Below are 22,404 nucleotides of genomic sequence, written 5' to 3'. Positions count from 1 at the left end.
TGATTAAGTATTATAAGGTTTGTTTTTGATTTTGCATAATTTAACTTTAAATCCTGCACTTGAGGGGAGGGGGTATCAACTATTAATGACCAAAATAAACTCTTTTAAGATGCATATATTTATGATTTATTTCTAAATGCAATATCTTCCAGATTTTTTTTGTTCTGTTGCCAAAGTGACAAATATGTTTAAAGTAATATTTTGAGCCATTCGGTTCACGCTATAAATCTTCAGAAATGTATACAATTCATTAAAAGTTTTGAAAGAAGTACAAGTTAGCATTTATATTGCAACAAGTGACATATAAATGTGTATGTTTGTCTTCTAAGCATGCCATAAAATATATCAGTGCTAGCCGGCCACTTTGACTAGTACTAATGGCCTGCTCTCGGGGCCGATGATAAGTTTCATCACAAATCTTCAATCCTGTCAACACAAAACTGTTCAATCAACAGGAATATGAGTTGTGTCTTTAGTAAAATTAGCACAGGAAAGAAATACAACCAATAGCCTCACCAAAGTGCATGTGGATGGGTTCTATTTGGACTGAACTTACGAGTGTTTGTTTAAGATCTGATCTCTTAACTCTTTGAATATCAAAGCTTCAATTCCCACTTGGCCCTAGGACATTATATTTATGAGGACACTCATTCGTTTAAACAGCAAAGTGGCCAAAATACCACAAGCAGAAAAGTGGATCCTACTGTCTGCTTTTTGTAACTGAGACCTGAAACATAAAAAGTGGCATTTAAAATACATCACTGATGTGGCTGCTGCCAGGAGTTACCCCTTCTGCTTTCATTCCATTTTGGTTCCTGTAGTTGCTCAGTAGAACTGGCTGAGGACTGGACATTTCTAGAACTTATCAAAGGCATTTCTTAATCAGTCAGAGGGGCTGCTATCTCCCACCCCCCTTACAGTACCCGGATTCAGCAGCAGCCCCAGCATTTTCCAAATCAGAAGATGGGAAACCAAGACTGGGATGGGACAAATCTATTTTCATCATTTTGTTGTTATGCACTAGCTTGACTGAATTTTACTTCTCTCGTTCCCTCACTGTGGGCTCCAGTTCCTGAGAGTTAATTCCAGGGAATGACCGAGGGAGATAAATTGAAGGCTGCTGTCTTGCAAATCTTAGTCATTGAGCAGATGTTTCCAGTTTTGTGCTATTGGGAAAATCTATGGACTTTTCACCTCCTCTTCTCCCTCCCACCAGAAGGTATGTGGGAGAAATAGAAAGGGCAATTTGCTAAGAGTATAAGGCTGTCCTATTACCCTTGCTATAATTTTCTCCACAGCATACATCAGGAAGCCTTCTCTCTCTTCCTATATGCAGAATAAAAATACTCTCCAGTGCAGACATAAGCTAGAGAGAATATTGCAATAACCCATAAGACAGTATGTGCATTAGTAAGTTATTGTACACTGCTACAAAGGGTACAGTCCTGTGCTTTCAAAGCCCATGTAGTGTGGCTGTAACCTCTGATGACTGGCCTGGCTTATTGGTATTATCGGGTGGCTCAAACTTTTCTTGTTCTTTGCCTTGTCCCATTAATTGGGGTCAGTGGCCGTTGTTCTTTGTCTCCAGATGTTCTTGTTGTGTGTATCTTCCAAGCTGACACCAACCTTCTTCATGTACTCCTTCACCATCTCAAACCACCTTTTTCTTGGTCTTCCCATGACTACTAGATCTTGTACTCTCTGGCCAACATGTCTGCATCTCATTGTCTCACGTGACCCGGCCATCTTACTGGAAAGTAGTTCCTTTTTCAAGACTAGAGAAAATAGTAGGAAAGACATTTCCTTTTCCTACTGTTTTTAATATAGAAACTTCTTCTGAGCATTCCAATTGCATACAGACACCATGTGGAACCAGGCCAAGGCACAGCCCTACTTCTGAAGGCCTTCTTCCAGGCCACAGCACGTTGGTCAGTTCTTGAAATCACAGAATGAACTGTACTGAATCTGTGCTTAAATGTATTGTGGTTTAGGGTAGGTCAAATCTTGGGCCTAATCTACTAGAAAATGGCTTTTCAATCATGATCTTTGTAATGCTTGACCTTTCTGAGTGGCTCTATATGCTAGGACAACTTAAGCAGTAGCATCCTACTTAATATTCTATCTAGTTTGCTCCTGATAGAACTGTGCTTGGTGGTTGTTACAAGGAGGAGGGAGAAAAACTGTTCTCCTTAATCTCTGAGGATAGGACAAGAAGCAATGGGCTTAAATTGCAGCAAAGGCAGTTTAGGTTGGACATTAGGAAAAACCTCCTAACTGTCAGGGTGGTTAAGCACTGGAATAAATTGCCTAGGGAAATTACGGAATCTCCATCATTGGAGATTTTTAAGAGCAGGTTAGACAAACACCTGTCAGGGATGGTCTAGATCAGGGGTCGGCAACGTTCGGCACGCGGCTCGCCAGGGTAAGCACCCTAGCGGGCCGGTCCAGTTTATTTACCTGCTGACGTGGTAGGTTCGGCCGATCGTGGCCCCCACTCGCCGCGGTTCGCCGTCCCGGGCCAATGGGGGCAGCAGGAAGCCGCGGCCAGCACATCCCTCGGCCCGCGCCGCTTCCTGCCGTCCCCATTGGACCGGGACGGCCAACCACGGCGAGTGGGGGCCACGATCGGCCGAACCTGCCGCGTCAGCAGGTAAATAAACTGGCCCGGCCCGCTAGGGTGCTTACCCTGGCGAGCCGCGTGCTGAACGTTGCCGACCCCTGGTCTAGATAATACTTAGTATTGCTATGAGTGCAGGGGACTAGACTAGATGACCTCTCAAAGTCCCTTCCAGTCCTATGATTCGAAGGGGCCAGGCGAATATCAATTCACTGGAAAGGTTACACCTATTGCTCTCTTTGAACGTGGGCAATTCCCCCTCTGCCCCTTCTCCCTCCGACAGCACTACATGTTAGAAACTCCATTCATTTAAATTTGAGTTATCTGTTGCCTCTTACGGGTTGTCACAGGGCACATCATGTCTACATTTTCCCCCCTAAAAATGTCATGGGGTTGCTACCACTGGTACAGAATCATCCAAGACAGCAACAGTGGGAGTGCTAATGTATTATTATTACAGTACTACTATTTATTTGTATTGCAGTAACACCTAGTAGCTCCAGTCATGAACCAAGACCCCACTGTGCTGGGTGCTGTACAAACACAGACAATGAGATGATCCCTGCCCCAAAGCATTGGCATCCACTATCATTTTAACCACCATGTTGTGCAGACATGCACTGAGCAGCTTGAACACAACACATTGCTTAAAATGGCAGCAGTCTACGGAGCATTGCCTACAGTAGCACTCCCACCACTGTTATGGCAGCAATAGTAACTGTAGCAACATTGTGAAACTTTAATTTAAAAAATATTGTGGCATAGACAGCTGAAGAGCATGATCTGGCCCTTTCATACTAAGAGGAGGAATGTGTTTTCCCCATTTCCATACATTAATTTTAAAACTCCTAATTGTAAGAAGTGTTATACAGTGGGGGAGGGAAAGGGGGGGGGACTTATAGCAGGCACCCTTTGGCCCTCTACAAGTTGTATTGTGAATACAAAGACCTATTTGTGAGAGTATGAAAGGTCAGAATAGAGCCCATAGGACAGAGTTCCACCAGTCTTTGAAAAATCAAATCTACCTGTTTTGGTTGGGTAGGAATATATTTTTGCTATCATGCTGTGGTATTGTATGTTTTAAGAAATTACATTTTATTTAATCTAAATTTAGCCAAATATGTTGTCCAGTGGAACCACTCTAGAAAAAAATGTTTTGCTGTTGTTTGACAAATACAATAAATCTGATGAAGTGGGTTTTAGCCCACAAAAGCTTATGTCCAAATAAATCTGTTAGTCTCTAAGGTGCCACAAGTACTCCTGTTCTTTTTGCTGATACAGACTAACACGGCTGCTACTCTGAAACAAACTTTACTTTTTTTCTTGTCCCTGCTCCACCAAACGCCTACACAAACACATGAGAAATGCAAGCATGATAAGGAAAGATCCTGGGAAGCCAAAATACATTTTATTCTAGTAGTCACTGATGAGGTACATACTTTTATCTATGCCAGAATGGGGTCTGAAAGAGCATTGCATATATCTTGTTTTGAGCAGGAGTCTGGGTATTTTTATTTAAAAGAACTTCCAAATTAACACTGCACACAAATCCATACTAGGAAACATATTATAATTATTGTTGAAATTTCATTTAACAATTTTCCACAGTATGGTTTTGACTAAATAAGAATTTAGTAATGAAACATTTCAAATGTGAATGTATAGAAAACTGAAAGTTCATTTCAAATTGTTCACTGAATGAGGTGGAAAGGCTGGGGTGTATGAAACTGAAAAAAGGTAACGAGCTAAATGCATCCCTGGTGTAACTTCACTGATTTAAATGGGAAAAATGCAGCTCATTATTTTTGTATATATGTATTTGTAAATATATGTATATATTTATGAAAATACAAAAACTAACAAACAATTCCAAAGATTGGGAAAAGTCCGCTTTCTCTGCGGATTTCTAAAAAGACCACTAAATTAGTGACTTCACCTACTGACTCTTTCCTTGTAAGGTGTCAAGTATCAGGGGGTAGCCCTGTTAGTCTGTGTATCTTCGGATGTTAGTTGCATCCGAAGAAGTGAGGTTTTTACTCACGAAAGCTTATGCCCAAATAAATCTGTTAGTCTTTAAGGTGCCACCAGACTCCTTGTTGTTTTTCCTTGTAAGCGGTGCCATTCCAGTTCTTACAAATGGGAATTTACAAAACATGAACACCGCTTGTACGTTTCAAACGGTTCTGTTCCTGTAACAACTGCGCCAGGCTTGGAGAGGATGCAGTGCGCTGTGGGGGGGCCCAGCAGGTGGTGCCGACGAGCTTCCCAGGCGCTGTCCCCCAACGGGAAGAGAGCCCGGGAAAAGGGAGGCGAGCCTGGCTGGGCTGCGCTTTGCTCGCTCGGTCGGTCCAGGGTGCAGCCCGAAACGCTGCAGCTCTGGGCGGCCGTTCATTAACCCTCGCCTGCTGTGGAGGGAACCAACTGTGCTCTGCCCAGGGGAAACGGAGGGGCAGCCCCGGAATCAGATAGCGAGAAACGGGGGGCAATAGAACTAGCACCCCCGCTGGCGCCAGCACTGCCCCCACTTCCCTTGTTCCCCCAATTCTTACCCTCCCCTCGTTATTGCCCCCCATTCCCCTCACTCTTACCCCCTCCCCATTGCCCCCAGCCCCCTCGTTATTGCCCCCATTCCCCTCGCTCTTACCCCCTCCCCATTGCCCCCAGCCCCCTCGTTATTGCCCCCACTCCCCTCGCTCTTACCCCCTCCCCATTGCCCCCAGCCCCCTCGTTATTGCCCCCACTCCCCTCGCTCTTACCCCCTCCCCATTGCCCCCAGCCCCCTCGTTATTGCCCCCACTCCCCTCGCTCTTACCCCCTCCCCATTGCCCCCAGCCCCCTCGTTATTGCCCCCACTCCCCTCGCTCTTACCCCCTCCCCTCCCCATTGCCCCCAGCCCCCTCGTTATTGCCCCCACTCCCCTCGCTCTTACCCCCTCCCCATTGTCCCCCAGCCCCCTCGTTATTGCCCCCACTCCCCTCGCTCTTACCCCCTCCCCATTGCCCCCCAGCCCCCTCGTTATTGCCCCCACTCCCCTCGCTCTTACCCCCTCCCCTCCCCATTGCCCCCAGCCCCCTCGTTATTGCCCCCACTCTCCTCGCTCTTACCCCCTCCCCTCCCCATTGCCCCCAGCCCCCTCGTTATTGCCCCCACTCCCCTCGCTCTTACCCCCTCCCCATTGCCCCCAGCCCCCTCGTTATTGCCCCCACTCCCCTCGCTCTTACCCCCTCCCCATTGCCCCCAGCCCCCTCGTTATTGCCCCCACTCCCCTCGCTCTTACCCCCTCCCCATTGCCCCCAGCCCCCTCGTTATTGCCCCCATTCCCCTCGCTCTTACCCCCTCCCCATTGTCCCCAGCCCCCTCGTTATTGCCCCCACTCCCCTCGCTCTTACCCCCTCCCCATTGCCCCCAGCCCCCTCGTTATTGCCCCCACTCCCCTCGCTCTTACCCACTCCCCTCCCCATTGCCCCCCAGCCCCCTCGCTCTTACCCATTCTCCTCCCCCCTCCCCTGCCTGAAACCCCCTCGCCGCCTGTTCTTGTCCCTCCCCCGTTACCCGGGCGACAGGCTCCTCCCACCCTCGCGGCTCCTCTTTTGCTGTCTCAGGGGAGGCGAGGCGCTCGATGATGACATCATCATTCCGCGCCCACCCCCACCCCCTCCTCAGTCGCTTCTGCCGGTACCGGTTGGAGCCCGAGCGCCGCTGGCCCGCACATGCGCATAGCAGCGCTTGACCTCAGGCCCGGGCCCCTCCCGGGCCCGGGACACCTAGCGGCGGCCACTCGGCCCGGGACCATGGGCAGCGCGGTGAGTGTCAGCCCCGGTGGGCGGCTGCTGGCGGGGGGGGGGGCGAGCGCTGTGGCCGGTGCCCCCGAGGGAGGGAAGAGGGTGATCGCCCAGTGACCCACCCCCTGCCCCGCTTGGCTAATAGCCCCGGATGGGCCTTGGCAGTGTTGTTAACTGACCACTCCGCCTTGAACGGCCCGTGGAGTGTGCGTTACCCCTAACGCGAAACCGCCTCGTCCGCCGGGGTTGAGCTGGGACAGGCCCAGGACCTTCCCCAGACCCGAAGAAGAGCTCTGCGTGTCTCTGTCACCAAGGGAAGTTGGGCCCATAAAAGATATTATCTCACCTACCTTGTGTCTCATTTGTGGACCAGTCCTCTATGCATGCAGTGTTGTTGTAGCTGTGTCCGGCTCAGGATATCAGCGAGACACAGTGGGGGAAGTAATCTCTCTTATTGGCCCAACCGCTCATAGCCCTGGTCTACACTGGGGGGGATCGATCTAAGTTACGTAACTTCCGCTGAATAATGTAGCGGAAGTCAACGTACTTAGATCGACTTACCTTCACCACGGTGAGTCGACTGCTGCCGCTCCCCCGTCGACTCTGCTTGCGCCTCTCGCGGCGGTGGAGTACAGGAGTCAAAGGGAGAGGGCTCGGGGGTCGATCCGGCAGGTAGTGTAGACATACCCTTAGTCAGAGAGGTAGGCTCTCAAGCTACACACAACTCCCTTTCATTAATTTATCAAATTCTCTTTTTGAACCCAGTTATGCTTTTGGCCTTCACAATGTCCCCTGGCAGGGAGTTCCACAGGTTGACTGTGCATTGTGTAAAGAAGTACTTCCTTATGTTTGTTTTAAACCTGTGGCCTCTTAATTTCATCTGGTTCTTATGTTACGTGAAGGGGTAAATAATACTTCCCTATTCACTTTCTCCACCCCACTCACAGTTTTATAGACCTCAGTCATATCTCCCCATAGTTGGGAGGAGGGCAAGGGCCACAGAAAGAATGGAAAAGAGTGGGGAGGAAGGTAATGGGTAGGGCCTTGAGGTAGTAAATTTGGCAAGGTGTGTGGGGGGGAGGAGAGGTATTGTGTGTTAACCTTCTCTAAGGGAGGTGGCCCTGCCCACATCTGCTTGTTCTCTGGATGGATATCGCAGTAGCTTATTGCTCCTGTGCCACTCTGATATCAGGCTACTGCTAGGAAATGTCGTTCTGTCCAGTGCTATGTTGTGGTTTGTGGCTGCACCAAACTGTTTGCTCATCTCGCAAAACCTTCTTTGATGGTGTGAGTGTGCTCTGCCAAATATGTGTGTGCGTATAACGTGTTCTTTGGTGTCCGTGTGTACATAGAATGGTGTATGTCTGTATATGTATATATTTATAGGACTATACGCATTGCCAGACTGGATCACCCACAGCCCATCTAGTCTAGTATCCTATCTGATAGTGGCCAGCAGCAGTTGCTTCAGAGGAAGGTGCAAGAAACCTCATATTAGGTACATGTGGGAATATCTGCCCCTCCCCTGCCATTAGATCTCCTAATCTCTTAAATTAGAAAAAGCATGAGGTTTAATTTCTCTGCAAAATGTTGTTAACTCCTGATCTACCGTCATTATTTTATACAGTTTTATCATGTCCCCTCTTTATTTGTAAGGTACATAATCCAAGTCTTGTTAATCTCTTTTCAGTTGAGAGTTTTTCCAGGCCACTGATCATTCTCATCACTCTTATCTGAACTCCTTCCAATTCTGGATTAGCCCCCTTTTTTTTTTTTTTTTTTTTTTGCGGGGGATGTTACCAATACTGCACATGGTATTATAGATGAGACCACATCATTGATTTACAGAATGACATTGTAATACTCTCTGGATTCTCCATCTCAATCCTTATGCATCCTAACATAGTGTTTGATTTTTTTGGCCATAGCTGCACACCGAGCCAAGGTCTTCATTGGCCACAGTGTCACCCAGATCTCTTTCCTGAATTGATGGTCTAATTTAGAATCTTGCAAGGTGTATGAGGAGTATAATTTTTCCCTCCAATGTGCATTACTTTTCATTTATCTACATTGAACTTTGTTTGCCGTTGTGTTGCCCATTCACCAAGCTTGTTTGGGTCCCTCCTAAGTCCCTCACAAGCCTCTCTGGACCTGACTAACTTAAATAATTGTGTGTCGTCTGCAAATTTTGCTATCTCATTGTTTACCTCCCTTTCCAGATCACAAATAAATATATTAAACAACACTGGACCTAATCTAGTGTGATTCTAGTAGAATTGGTGTTATAGGAGGTAATTACAGCATTTTCATCATGAGCACCCTTTATATAGAGAGAGAATAAAATGTGCCAGCTTGATTGCCTTGGAGACTGATGCCTCCATTTACCCACAGAATGGGATCATCATGGGCAGCACTTTATATATGTGCACATGCATTCCCCCATCTACCTTAGCTAGCAGGGAAATGTCTGAAAGGGACTCAATTTTCAATGACATTCAGATCTTTAGCCTGACACCATGCTAAAGGGTGCCAATGGTGGTGAGGGTTTTTGTGTTGTGAGAGCCTGGATCCAGACTGGCACTGAGCCAGCCAGATGGGATGGTCTTCTAAGCCTCTGAGTTGAAATTCCTAGAACCACGGTATCAAATCCAGAAAGGGTTGACTCAGCTTTTCATCCTTCCTTGCAGCAACAGATCCTTTTTTTTTGTTTTTGTTAAAGGCCAAAATCTTCAAAATACGGTGCATAAAGTTAGGTATCCAAATTCATAGTTAGGAACTTAAACTTTCAGGTGAAGGTGCCTAAATACAGATTTAAGTGCTTAGCATTAAACACTGAGATTAACAATTTTCACTCTATGTCCTGTAGGGTCTGTAATGTGTAATAAACGTACTATAGTAAGAGGGGGAAGTTGCCTAACAGTTCCTGGGGAAAATTTCCATTCTCCCTCTTTTGTGCAAGGTACTGTGCATCAGCTGGTTGATCGTTTCTGTCCCTGTGGCAGTTGTAATTTCTGGAGGTGGATGAATTTAGGCCCATATTAGTTAGATCCGTGTGAATAGAACCTTGCACCTGTTCTGAACTTTAATGATTTCAGTGGGCCTTCCTCCACACAGATCCAGCACCTTTTGGGAAGAAAGGTGCTATAGATATGTGAAACATAATTTGTTATATCCTTGCGGAAAACTAGCATTAATACCATGTTAAGGCTGAGGCCAGGTCTCCACTATAAACTTACATCTTTATAACTATGTCATTCAGGGATGAGAAAAATCTAAACCATGGTGTAGACAGTGCTATGTTGACGGGAGGGCTTCTCCCGTTGACATAGCTACAGCCTCTTGCACAGGTTGATAGACTATGGCGACGGGAGACGCTCTCCCACTGGCATAGTAGTGTCTTCACTGAAGCGCTACAGCAGCACAGCTGCACCATTGCCGTGTTTTAAGTGTAGACCTTCCCTGAGAGATCAAGCACCTAAAACTCTACAATTTCAGAGTTAGGCCCTAGTCATGAAATCACTTATGCACTTGCTGAACTTTAAGAGTGAGTAGTTCCTTTGAAGCTACAGCTGGAAGCCTGACATTAACTCCGTTCCTTGAGCTTATACCTTAATAGAGGTCTCTTCATAACATTATAAATTATTTTTCAAATTGCTACCATGTACAGTATAATATAAGACAGCCATGTATGCAATAAACTACAATATATATGTGCTTCAGACTTGGCTTGATATTTTTTGAAGTCTCAGTGAGATAAATAAAAAGATAGTTGTTTCAGTAGTTTGGAAGTTTCAGGTCAGAAAGATGAAACTTATTTTTTTATTTTTTAGATCAGCTCAAACCTAGAAAGTTGTGGAGCTGTAAAACACCCTCGCAACCTTTTTCACTGTACCTAGCAAGTTAGGTGGCACTGGAAAATATCAAATATTGTTTCATTGCAAGAGTTAAATGGCATCCAGAAAAACCAACGGATTATCGACCTTTTGCTGAATGGATGGTTATGCCATTAAAAATGTAATACTCTTAAAAGTTTACATTTCATCTTACAACACCCCCTCCCACAGCTGCTCCAGTGTCAGTGTTAATCTTATCTAAGAGCATAGACCCATTAAAAGTCATTTATGTTTACATGATGGGCACAGCAGCATGCAAATGAGAACAAGCTGTTGCTGTTAAATGACCCAGTCAGCTCAGCTGTTGAAGCATATCTCAGATTAACCTGCTGATTGTTTCATGGGAGAGGATAACAACTCTTCCTCTATGACAAGGCTCAGACATAAAGCCAGTATCTTAATTACACCCCAGCATAATACCATGAAAAGGGAGAGTATTCATGGGCAGGGCAGGGTAGAGTAGATTCAGAAATCAGGTTTTAATGCTCTGACACTTAAACTTACGAATGTACTTACTCTTAAGTAGGTAAAAAGAACAGGAGTACTTGTGGCACCTTAGAGACTAACACATTTATTTGAGCATAAACTTTCGTGGGCTACAGCCCACTTCATCGGATGCATGTAGTGGAAAATACAGTAGGAAGATATAGTTCAGTAGGTAAGTAGTTCAGTTGACTTCAGTGGGGCTACTCCTCTGATTAAAATTAAGTAGGTGCATAAGAGTTTGCAGGAACAGGGCCTTCGGGAAAGATTTTAGAATATTCAGTAATGTTCTAATTCAAGATATTCAAGAAGAGATCGTATTTTTAAAAATGCAATCAAAAATAATATATAGAATGTTGTTGATACTGCAGTATCTAATACATGGATATACCAAGTTCTATGTTTTGTAATTTGTCCATTCACAATATTTTTATTTAAAAAAATCACTTAAAAGCAGTATAGTATGTGGAAGCACATTGTTACATATACTGCCATGTGTATGTATGTATCTAGAACTTCATCTGTTAGAAAGATACTTCATTTTCTTAATCACAAGATTAAGACTAATTCATAATAAGATTAGAATAATAATGCTTTGCATCTATGTATTGTCTTTCACCCAAGGATCTCAAAGCACTTTAGAAACTTGAATTAATTGTATATAGGCTTTTTCTGTAATGTTTGTCATGATAGTACCTGAGTACTTTACTAAATTTGTTCCTATAACACTCTTGTGAAGTAGGGAATTATTATTCCCATTTTACAGATGGGAAGCTATAGCAAAGACTGGGGAGGTGACTTGTTTAGGGTCAGATAGGATGCCCCTGATAGACCCAGGAGCAGACCCCCAGGTCTCTCAAATAACTTAATCACAACACCATTAATTTTCCTCTCTGTTAAGCCTCTGGGTCATCCTGTGCATTGGTTATTGGGCAGAATTTACTTGGGGATTTCACCTTAAACAGTGCACCAATACATGGCCCTATGCAATAGATCAGGATTATTATCTCTACACAGTTAACTGAGACAGAGAGTGGTTGTAACTTGCCCAAAGTCACACATTGAGTTAATGAGGCTGTTGTGAGGTTTGTAAAGTACTTTAATATCCTGGCATATAAAGTATTATAACCTTATAATTAACTAATAGTAGCCTTAGTAATAATAGGAATTAGTTTCAAAGAATGCTCTAATAATAAAGTGAAATTTCTTGTTAGTCCTAGCAATGATAGTATTTCTCCTTCAGCAAAAGAAAGAACTTTCCAGGCCTGTGTGCCTGAACTTTCTCCAGCTGTGAGATGCAAAGTAATAACAAGAAGCAATGTTATGGGGTGTGGAAGGAGGCTAGGGAAGTTCCCCATTATTTAATAGCATTGTCTGATTAGTGTATTGTCATCTGATAATTCCTGGAAGTTGGCACATTAGAAGCATGAGGTGAAACAGAAAGTAGCTAACAGACTAATGCTCATCACTGTCAAATAATAACAAAGGTTACATGGAAACATGTTAAGATTATAAATCATAAACACTGTGTAAGACTAAGGATATTTCATTTATCTTTGTAGAAAATGAAGGGAGAAATAAGGTAGGTAAATACCTTTAAAACTATGGAGCACAGGGAATTGTGATGACAGTGAGCCCTCAAGGCTCATCCAAGTGAAGGGAGGTACATCCTGTACAGTGTGAAAAAAACACATTGCTTTGTTTTTCTTGCAAAATGTTCCATTGTTTTCATTTTGTTTGTTGGAAACATCATTCTGGGATGTATTAGCAGGAGTTTTGTAAGCAAGACACAAGAAGTAATTCCTCCATTCTACTCCACGTTGATTAGGGCTCATCTGGAGTATTGTGTCCAGTTCTGGACACCACATTGCGGGAAAGATATGGACGAATTGGAGAGAATACAGAGAAAAGCAACAAAAATGATTAAAGCGCTAGTAAACATGACCTGTGAGGGAAGATTGGGGGGGAAAAAAAGGGGGGGGGGTTGTTTAGTTTGGAGAAGAGAAGACCTAGGGGGGCATGATAACAGTTTTCAAGTACATAAAAGATTGTTATAAGGAGTAGGGAGAAAAACTGTTCTCATTAACCTCTGAGGATAAGCCAAGAAGCAATGGGCTTAAATTGCAGCAAGTTTAGCAGTTTAGGTTGGACATTAGGAGAAACTTCCTAATTGTCAGGGTAGTTAAGCACTGAAATAAATTGCCTAGGGATGTTGTGGAATCTCCATCATTGGAGATTTTTAAGAGCAGGTTAGACAAACACCTGTCAGGGATGGTCTAGAGAATATTTAGTCTTCCCTTGAATGCAGGGGACTGGACTAGAAAACATCTCGAGGTCCCTTCTAGTCCTTCAATTCTGTGATTCTGTGATGCTTAGCAAAGTTTAAAAATTAGCAGGAGCCCAGAATTGCTATTGTCTGTATTATGCCCTGTATTTATTTGCACAGTACATTGAAAGCCTCACTTGAATAGAGTGTTACTTATAAGTGAATAAGGATCAAATGAAAACCCATGCATCAGTGGGATTACTGACATGGGTAAGGACTGCTCATTTTGCAGTATCATGCCCTGTTGATTAAGGGGATGTGCTATATGTTAATCAACCTTGCAAAATTATCATGAAAATATACCAGCTCAGAGACACAGTCCTCTTGTTTCCACTCCATTACCATAGTGAGATTGATGATAGGTTAATATTATAACCTAGATACCACGCTGATTGGGTGTTTTGTAATCATCTAGTTAGGCAGCAATGGAAAAAAATATATTTTACTTGCCCATCAAAAAATACATTACTCCAAGCAAGTGAGTGAGTAGAGTTTTGCAAGGTGGCTGTAAATAGCAGCCAGGTTGGAATAGATCCACCAGACTCTCTTTATCTCCCTCTGGAGTTTTTTAAACGTGTTTTCCTTCTGTTCCTTCCTGCAGGCCTGTTCCTTCCTGGAAATTCAGCAGAAAGTTTGCATTCATAGGTTGCTGAATCTTTTCCATATTAATGGATGACATTTGGTATGCGCACTGCAAATCCTGCTTTGGGACTCTGTGAACTGTGGGGTGCCTGATGCCTGTAATCCCCATTCCCCGCCGTGTCCGTTCTTTCCACGGCCCCCACACAACATGTCTGCATTCAGCCTGTGGCCCAGTAAGGACCACTCACTTGGTGCGCACCAAGTACAACAACTTCGACATCTATCTGAAATCCCGATGGATGTACGGATTCATTCGTTTCCTGCTGTACTTCAGCTGCAGCCTGTTTACCTCCATCCTCTGGGTGGCGCTCTCTATCTTGTTTTGCCTTCAGTACCTGGGCATCCGGATCTTTCTGCGTTTCCAGTACAAACTCTCCATCATCCTCCTCTTGTTGGGGCGAAGGCGGGTGGACTTCAGCCTCATGAATGAACTGCTCATCTATGGAATTCACGTGACCATGCTGCTAGTGGGGGGGCTGGGCTGGTGTTTCATGGTGTTTGTGGATATGTAAATAAAGTGAGTGCATGTGGGCTCAGGAGGCGACTTACTCTACCCCAAAACCTATGGATATCTCCTTTGCCTTTTTTTTAAATATAAATTTATTTATCAGTGCTAGTATTTTGATAAATTCATGTACCTGTCTCTGGAATTGGGTTTATTTTTATTTTTTTGAGGGCTGGGGTGCTGCTTAATTCCAATCCCTGATTGCAAGTGGGCTACATTCAATTTTTGTTTGCAGAGTGAAAGCTACATAAATTTCCTTTCAGTCCATAGGAGTCTAGCCTGCTGAACTATTCCAGTGGGCATGGAAAGGGCAGTGATTTAACTGGAGGAGGGAAGCCAAATAATTTGCACCCAGCCCCTTTAATCCATCTGTATCCTCTTTCCAAAATGTTCAGTGATGTCCTACGCAAGTAATATATTCCTATCTACCCAGTCTTCTCCCTCTGTGTATTCTGGATTTGCATTATCCTTTGCTAAACATATTGGGCCAAATTCATCAATGATTTCCGTAGACTTACACCAGCGATGTGTTTGGACCATTTTGATATTGTATTTACCACAGTTTGCAGTTTTGATAGCTTTGAATGGCTTACCCCTCTTTAGGCATTTAGGGTGGGATCTTCCAGGATCACTTGGCATTGACATATCATTCCCATTTGAAGTAATGGAAGCAGAGTTAGGCCCAGTGCTAAGTGCTTTTGAAAATTCCACCCTCAGCAAATAAACCACTGGAAAATGATAGGCCTAGAGTAACTCATCTCCATCTCTTCCTTAATGCCTAACCTATCTGGACCTGATTCTGATCTTTCTTACTTTGAGTTTACTCTAGTGCAGGGGAAGGCAACCTATGGCACGCGTGCCGAAGGCGGCACACGAGCTGATTTTCAGTGGCACTTGCACTGCCTGGGTCCTGGCCACCAGTCCGGGGGGCTCTGCATTTTAATTTAATTTTAAAAGAAGCTTCTTAAACATTTTTAAAACCTTATTTACTTTACATACAACAATAGTTTTGTCAAGGTTCCTTCTCCACTCTGAACTTTAGGGTACAGATGTGGGGATCTGCATGAAAACTTCTAAGCTTAACTACCAGCTTAGATCTGGTTTTGCTGCCACCACTCCCAAGTGCTAACTTTCCCTTTCCTGGGTAGCCTTGAGAGACTCCTCCTCCTCCAATTCCCTGGTGAACACCGATCCAAACTCCTTGGATCTTAAAATAAGGAGGAATTAATCATCTCCCCCCCCCACCCTTTCCCCCCAACAATTCCTGGTGAGTCCAGATCCAATCCCCTTGGATCTTAAAACAAGGAAGAATCAATAAGGTTCTTAAAAAGACGGCTTTTAATTAAAGAAAGAAAGAGGTAAAAATCATCTCTGTAAAATCAGGATGTAAAATAACTTTACAGGGTAATCAAATTCAAAGAGCCCAGAGGAATCCCCTCTAGCCTTAGGTTCAAAGTTACAGCAAACAGAGGTAAACACTCTAGCAAAAGGAACATTTACAAGTTGAGAAAACAAAGACAAAACTAACACGCCTTGCCTGGCTGTTACTTACAAGTTTGAAATATGAGAGACTTGTTCAGAAAGATTTGGAGAGCATGGATTGATGTCTGTTCGCTCTTGGGACTAAGAGGGACCAGACAACGCCCAAAACAAAGAGCACAAACAAAAGCCTTCCCCCCACCAAGATTTGAAAGTATCTTGTCCCCTTATTGGTCCTTTGGGTCAGGTGTCAGCCAGGTTACCTGAGTTTCTTAACCCTATACAGGTAAAAGGATTTTGGTGTCTCTGGCCAGGAGGGATTTTATAGTATTGTTACCCTTCCCTTTATAGTTATGACAAGTTTAGTTATATATTATAGACTTACATTTTAACGTTTTTAGAAGGTCTCTTTCTATATTACTGGCACGCGAAACCTTAAATTAGAGTGAATAAAGGAAGACTCGGCACATCACTTCTGAAAGGTTGCCGACCCCTGCTCTAGTGTCTTCACGGAAGTTACTCCTGAATTGCACCAGTGCAAGTGAGATCAGACTATGGTGTCCTTCATCTAGGGGAACTTGAAAACTAACCAAAATCGGAAAGTGCAGCATTGTGAATTCTTAAATATTATAGAGGAAATATTCTGGCTTTGCCACCAGTTGTGGTAGAGGAAGATCAAGTCATTAGAAACTTTTTCTGATGATTTAATAACCGAGACACAAGTTCTGATCTCAGTCACACCAATCTTAATCTGGGGTGATTCCCCTGAAATCAATTTACGCATAACTGCAACTGAGTTCAGAGCCTGGCCCAAAGTGTCTGTTCAGAGTTACCAGCATTTACTCAAAACAAACTTAGAATGTTGTCCCTTTCCCCATTTTTCTGTAAGGAATTGCAGATTGATTTCTTACAAGAAGGTTGGCTACAAAGACCAAGACCTGTTTCTGTTTTCAAACCATTGTAATTCAGTCCACTGAAGTCAATGGAGTCATGCTGATATAAAGTTAGTGTAAGTGAGATGAGAATTAGGTCACTAATGTATTGAAAACATTTTTGTGGTCCAGTATTTGTATTGCCTTCAGTAGGGTTACTTCATAGGGTCCAATACATACTCATATGGAGAGGGAAAGGGTGCTTTTACATTGCAGCTTGTGGGGACAGTACCTTTTGGTGGTAGACATTTGGTTTTGCAGATGCAGAGGGGGGATGCTTCTGGCTGAAGCCTTAATCTAGAGCAAAACCAGAAATTATCTATACAGTCTGATAATCCAATAATACAGACTGACCACAGGTGCTGATTAAGGCAGGATCCTGGCAGAATAAATCTTAGATCAGCACTGCAGGAGCTGAGAGATGTTTCTATGGGAGCAAAGTGGTTTATCGGTGTTGTGCCATGAGCCATGTTCTCTTGATGCTCCTTGGTAGTTGCCAGAACTCTGCATGTAACTGCTCCCCTTGGGCTTTGTTCTAGAAGAGTTCACCCAGCTGCTCTGTTTATTACATCTGCCTACCCAACCTTCACTCATCACCCTTGCGTCTGAGCACCTTACACATTCTTACTTTGTTTTACCTAATATCTTAGGTTTAAGGCTAAGATTTTGTCATGAGTATTTTTAGTAAAAGTCACAGAAGGCCACGACACACAATGCTGTTGGGATTTGTAGCTGCTCCAGCTCTGCCACTGCTCTTGGGGGGCTGACCCAACTCCGGCTGGCTGCCGGTCAGCTGTTCCGGCGGCCCTGGGGTTAGCCACTGGTCAACTGTTCCTGCAGCTGCGGTTTGAGCAGCCCCAAGGCTCACAGCTGCTCCAGCCCTGCCCCAGAAGAAGTCCTAGAGGTCCCGGAAAGTAATGGAATCTGTGACCTCCATGACAGTATCACTGCCTTACTTATGTTTCTTATAGACGAGTTTCCAGAATTGCTGGGAGGGAGGGAGATCCTCTGTGATACTTCCATTCCCCAATCTTCCCACCCAAAACTGTGAGGCCCAGATTCTGGGCTCCAGTGCGCAGACCCTTTCTAGCAAAGCTCCATTGGGTCTCTGGGGAGGGTGGTTCCCCAAATGAGAGAACAATGCCGTTATCTCCATTCTCCATGCAGCTCCCAGCCTAAGGGAGTAGGAAGGATTAGAGATGGAGCACTCTGGGCACTGACTATCCTAGCCTCCCTGACAATTCATAGGGAGCCACTGCAGGCAATGTAAGTTACAGCAGTCATGGAGCTGCTCTGATTTGCAGCAGCCCCCAAACCATCCAAAATCCCAGAGGTGCAAAAGTCAGGTAAAGCCACTTGTGCTCCTCCCCACTATGCCTGCTGACACATCACAGAATCTGGCTTTAAGTCAGGTGGAAACTCTTGGCAGAGGGGATCTCTTTCAGTGCTTATTTAAATAACAGCCAAAAGAGGGGTCAATGGAGAGTGTGGTGGTGTGCGCTCTCGATTTCCCCTCACCTGTTCCAACTTCCGCATGAGCTATCTACAGCGGTCCCAGTCCTTGTTGATCCAGGGAGTCAGGCACCAAACATGCACCCCTGTGTTTCAGTGCATTGCAGTGTTCCTAAAGCACCACGCTGGCCCTCTGTGACCAAAATTGGATATTACGTATCAAGTGAATGTCCTTCTAAAGTCAAGTAAAAAGGTAATGTTTATCAAATCAAGGAAAGGAACAGGCCAACCAAGGATAAAAGGTCACATAAAAGATTAAATGTAGATGAAAATGGTGCCCTATATATAAAAATGATCCCCCAAATTGTTTCCTACACCCAAATGTCTGCTGTCACAATGCACTAAAGCTTCACTTACCAAGACCTGACTTCAGGACTCTGTGATTCTCCTGGAAAGGTGGATCACTTGGAAGGCTGTAAATGCATGGTGTGATTACAGCAGGCGAACAAGTAGCAAGATTCCTAGGTTCTGTTCCCAGATGTGTCACTGTATTGCTGTGAGCTTGGGTAAGTCACTTAAACCGACTCATTTTCCATATCTGTAAAATGGGGATAATACCCACCTTCCTTTGTAAAGTGCTAGTGATCTTTGGTTGAAAGGTACGAAATACACAAAGGGAAAAATATTATGTCACAGGCACTAAGCCAGTGCAAGACTTTGTATTCCTTACAATGCATAGGTGATAGTGACGTTATCAGCTGCAGCTGGGGAAGCAATGACCTTTGAACACCAATGTTGGCAGGTAAGAGGAAGAGGGAGTGGTTTTCAAATAATTTGTTTTAAAATGTGTCAATTTGAACATTTTAGGTGTACATGAATAGAATAATATTTAGCACCTATATAGCACTTTTCATCTTCAAAGTGTTTTACAAACACTAGCTAATTAATCCTCACAACATCCCTAGGAGGTTGCTGAATAAGTAAGATCTTGATAACGATTTGGGATTGTAATCCGTTTTTTTTAATACAGGAATTTTGTTTTTTAGCATTTAAGTTTACTTTTAATTAAAGGTTTTTCTCAAGGAGTTGAGATGTTCAAGGTGACCTACAAGTTCAAGGAGGTGAAGGCGGGCTGTGAGGGAGAAACCTGTTAACCAAGCCAGAGCTATATGATGGACAGAGTAAATGACACAGTAAAGCAATTTTTTTTCATAAAGCTTTCTTCATTGCAAAAGTCCTTTTAAAAAAAAAAAAAAAAATTGTCAGAACAGACCAAATAATGAAACGGGTAAAAGCTGGAATTTATTCATATGTCTTTAGGAGGGTCAGACAAATAGCCAATTAATGTTAGTTGCCAGAAATATTTTAGCCTGAGCAGGTATGTGCAAATCCTACTCCACTGTGGAAATCAATTTTCCCTTGGATTTATTCCCATTTCCCAAACTCACTCAGACATGAGAGAGACGTGGTCAGATTAAAAATAATTAGACAAAAATAGTTCATCATTATATTACAAATAACACTATAGATAATTAAAACTGAAATGATTTGAAAAATTTAATCAACTTTTCACCATTGGTGCTGTTTGCTTCACTTTTCCAATTTCATCTTGAACAATGAGAATAAACTGGTCACTTTCACTTTTGTTTTTAGTTAGTTTTTTGTTAATCCTGTCATGCTGCTGCTTTGGGCTATAAATACTGCAGATTAATGTTTATTTGGTTTTAAAAATGCTTCCAGGGGAATTTTAAAAGAAACCATAGAAGAAAGACGAATAGAAATAAGTTTTGAGAGAGATTATTTTTACCAGACCTACACATTGGGCTGTATTTGATCTGACAATGTCCCTTTGGGGCCCAATCCTGCAGTCTTTGCACATCCCAAACTCCCTTTGATATCTCCTTTTCAGGTCATTGAAGGTTTCAGATATGCAGGGAATGGAAGACCTTTATGTTTTTGAAGCAAGAACTCCCAATCTGTTACAATCATCCTTGCCCTTAAGTCTGCTGTATGTGTGGTAACAAAGTCGCATTAGCTCTGCCCTTTAACTAATGAATGTACAAACTACAATGCAAAGTGTTTGATTTGCACCATGTTAACCTTTTGAAACATGGATACAACTCAGTGTCTTGAGTGCCTGTTGAGTTCTTTATGAAACATGCCACCTTCATTAAACATTTTTTCTAAATGTCTGAACGGATTGGTTGTTTAAACCAATGGGAAAATGTTAGAGATACCGTTTTACAAAGATGCTACCACTCTGCTCTGGTATTGTTTGACACCCACATTGCACAGATGTAAATTATTACAGCAGGTGCGAGCTGTAGAGAATCAGGCCCAATGTAATTAAGCCTCATAGACATCCTTGTGCGGTGAGTGTAATTATATTGATTTTTATAGCTGGGTAAATTAACGATTAGGAAGGTTAGTCACCAAGGAGTTCCTGGGAGAGCCAGGAGCCTTGACTCCCAGTCCCTTGCTCTAACATGACATGTCTTGCCATATCCCCTTGCAGGTGTGGAGCTGTCTGCTGTCCCTCTCCTGTGTGGAGATGAGACTGCACTGCAGCATTGTGATCATGATTCAGCAGTCAGTGAAGGCCGTGACCAATTGTGGGGTTAATCTCAGTTGATGCAAAAAGTGAGAAGTGCCAGAGACTCGATATCATCTACTAGGGATGTTGTTATTGCTACTGATTTTACATAGAAGGTACTCAGATGGTAGGGTGATTGCCAGCAGCATACACAGATCCAAAATAGATGCTGAACATGATTTGTCTTGGTCTACACTGATTGGTCCGTTTTGTGGAATGTTTTATAGCCAATGAAGCCATGGGCTCCAGAGAGGCCAAGCATGGAGAGAGCAATTGCAAGCAGGAAAAGATAAACTTCTGAAGCAGCATTTATGTGGCTCCAGAAACCCAAAACCTTCCCATAAGAGGCACAAAGAGGCCATAGCCACTGCTACTGCCCAAAGGCTAGAATATCAGCCACAGACTTGGGGGAGAGGAGGTTTCCGACGCAAAGCCAGATTACTTAGGTTTAGTGCAAGGATGAGTGGATTTTACCCTTAATAATAAATTAAACTACAAAAACAGCCTTGCATGCATGACTATTTGACTCATTGCCGTACACCTACTTCGCAGAATGGTAAACGAGTACACCAGCTGCAAGACCTAGAGAATGTGGCCAAAAGGTTGTAAAGGGCTTTGAAAGCTACTGTATTAAGTGCAAGTCATGGATTTTTTTTATTTTATTTATTTTGAGCCTCTCTTATTTCAAGAGGCGGTAGGAACTCATTTGCCCCACTCCCAAAACCAGCTCAAGCCACCCCACCAATTTTGGCTACAAGAACATAGGTTTGGAGAAACTGAATGAGAATGATGGAAGCAAAATGGTGTACTGGCATCAGAGTGGTGTGTGTGAGCGTGACCCATTCCGAGTCATGTACTGTGCAGGAAGACTAATTTAAGCAAAATTAACGTGTGCTCTCTGAGCATATACCATGAAGCTGAGCATTTCACTTCTCAATTGGTACATTTTTAGAGTCATGCTGCTTTAATCGGCGATAATGTGCTATTTGTGTAAGAGAGCAAGCTCAGGCCAGATTCGGGTTGAGTTACACCAGTGGAAATCCACAGTAACTCCACTGAAGGCATTGGAAATATACCAGTGGAAGTAAAATCAGTATATGAGCCCTTTGTTAAGTGCATTAGTTGGTGAAAAGCTAATTTAATTCTGCCCCATGTTCTTAGACAAGTCATAACTTGTGTTTATACAGCATCTATCATCCTAAAGCATTTGACAAACTTAACTAGTTGATATTCAAACTGTACACAGGGGACCATGTCCTCTGCTGGTGTAAATTGGTGTAGCTCAAATGAAGTAAGTGGAGCTAAACCAATTTGCACCAGTGGAGGATCTAGCCCTGGGATTACTTCAATCATCTCCTTGCTGTATCCAGCTGCTACATTGTATTAAAAGACAGCTAAAAATACATGAACTATTTTCCTAATGTTATTCATCTATGCAAGCAAGCGGTGTAGTTGCCATAGCTTAGTTACATGATGACAGATGGAAGAGCGGGTGTCCTGCCCAGTCATTAATGGCTGGGGAGGTGCCACAGTGGCTTCTATTGAGACATGGTCCACACTGTGAAAAAGTTTGAGAATCCCTTCTCTGAAGCATCAGGTGTTGGCCACTTCTGGAGGCAGGATACTGGAGTTGGTGGATCTTGTGTCTGATTTGGTACAGTAAATCCTTTCGTTTCTAGTTAGTAGATAGGGCAAGATGT

General features: G+C 43.6%; 1 protein-coding gene across 1 annotated transcript; it reads left to right on the top strand.

The window, feature by feature from the left end:
* Positions 1 to 6,250: 6,250 nt before the first annotated feature.
* TMEM250 (transmembrane protein 250) lies at positions 6,251 to 14,308 on the top strand. Its single transcript, XM_054007503.1, has 2 exons — positions 6,251 to 6,420; positions 13,703 to 14,308. Exon 2 carries the CDS (start codon positions 13,836 to 13,838, stop codon positions 14,253 to 14,255), a length of 420 nt encoding a protein of 139 aa, XP_053863478.1. The 5' UTR covers positions 6,251 to 6,420; positions 13,703 to 13,835; the 3' UTR covers positions 14,256 to 14,308.
* The last annotated feature ends 8,096 nt before the right edge of the window (positions 14,309 to 22,404 follow it).

This window comes from Malaclemys terrapin, chromosome 17 (assembly GCF_027887155.1).
Source record: "Malaclemys terrapin pileata isolate rMalTer1 chromosome 17, rMalTer1.hap1, whole genome shotgun sequence".
Taxonomy (NCBI): domain Eukaryota; kingdom Metazoa; phylum Chordata; order Testudines; family Emydidae; genus Malaclemys; species Malaclemys terrapin.
This window is presented reverse-complemented; position numbering and strand designations above follow the sequence as displayed.

Excerpts from the sequence above, each read along its gene's own strand:
- TMEM250 (XM_054007503.1), top strand. The coding sequence starts at position 13,836 with ATGCCTGTAATCCCCATTCCCCGCCGTGTCCGTTCTTTCCACGGCCCC.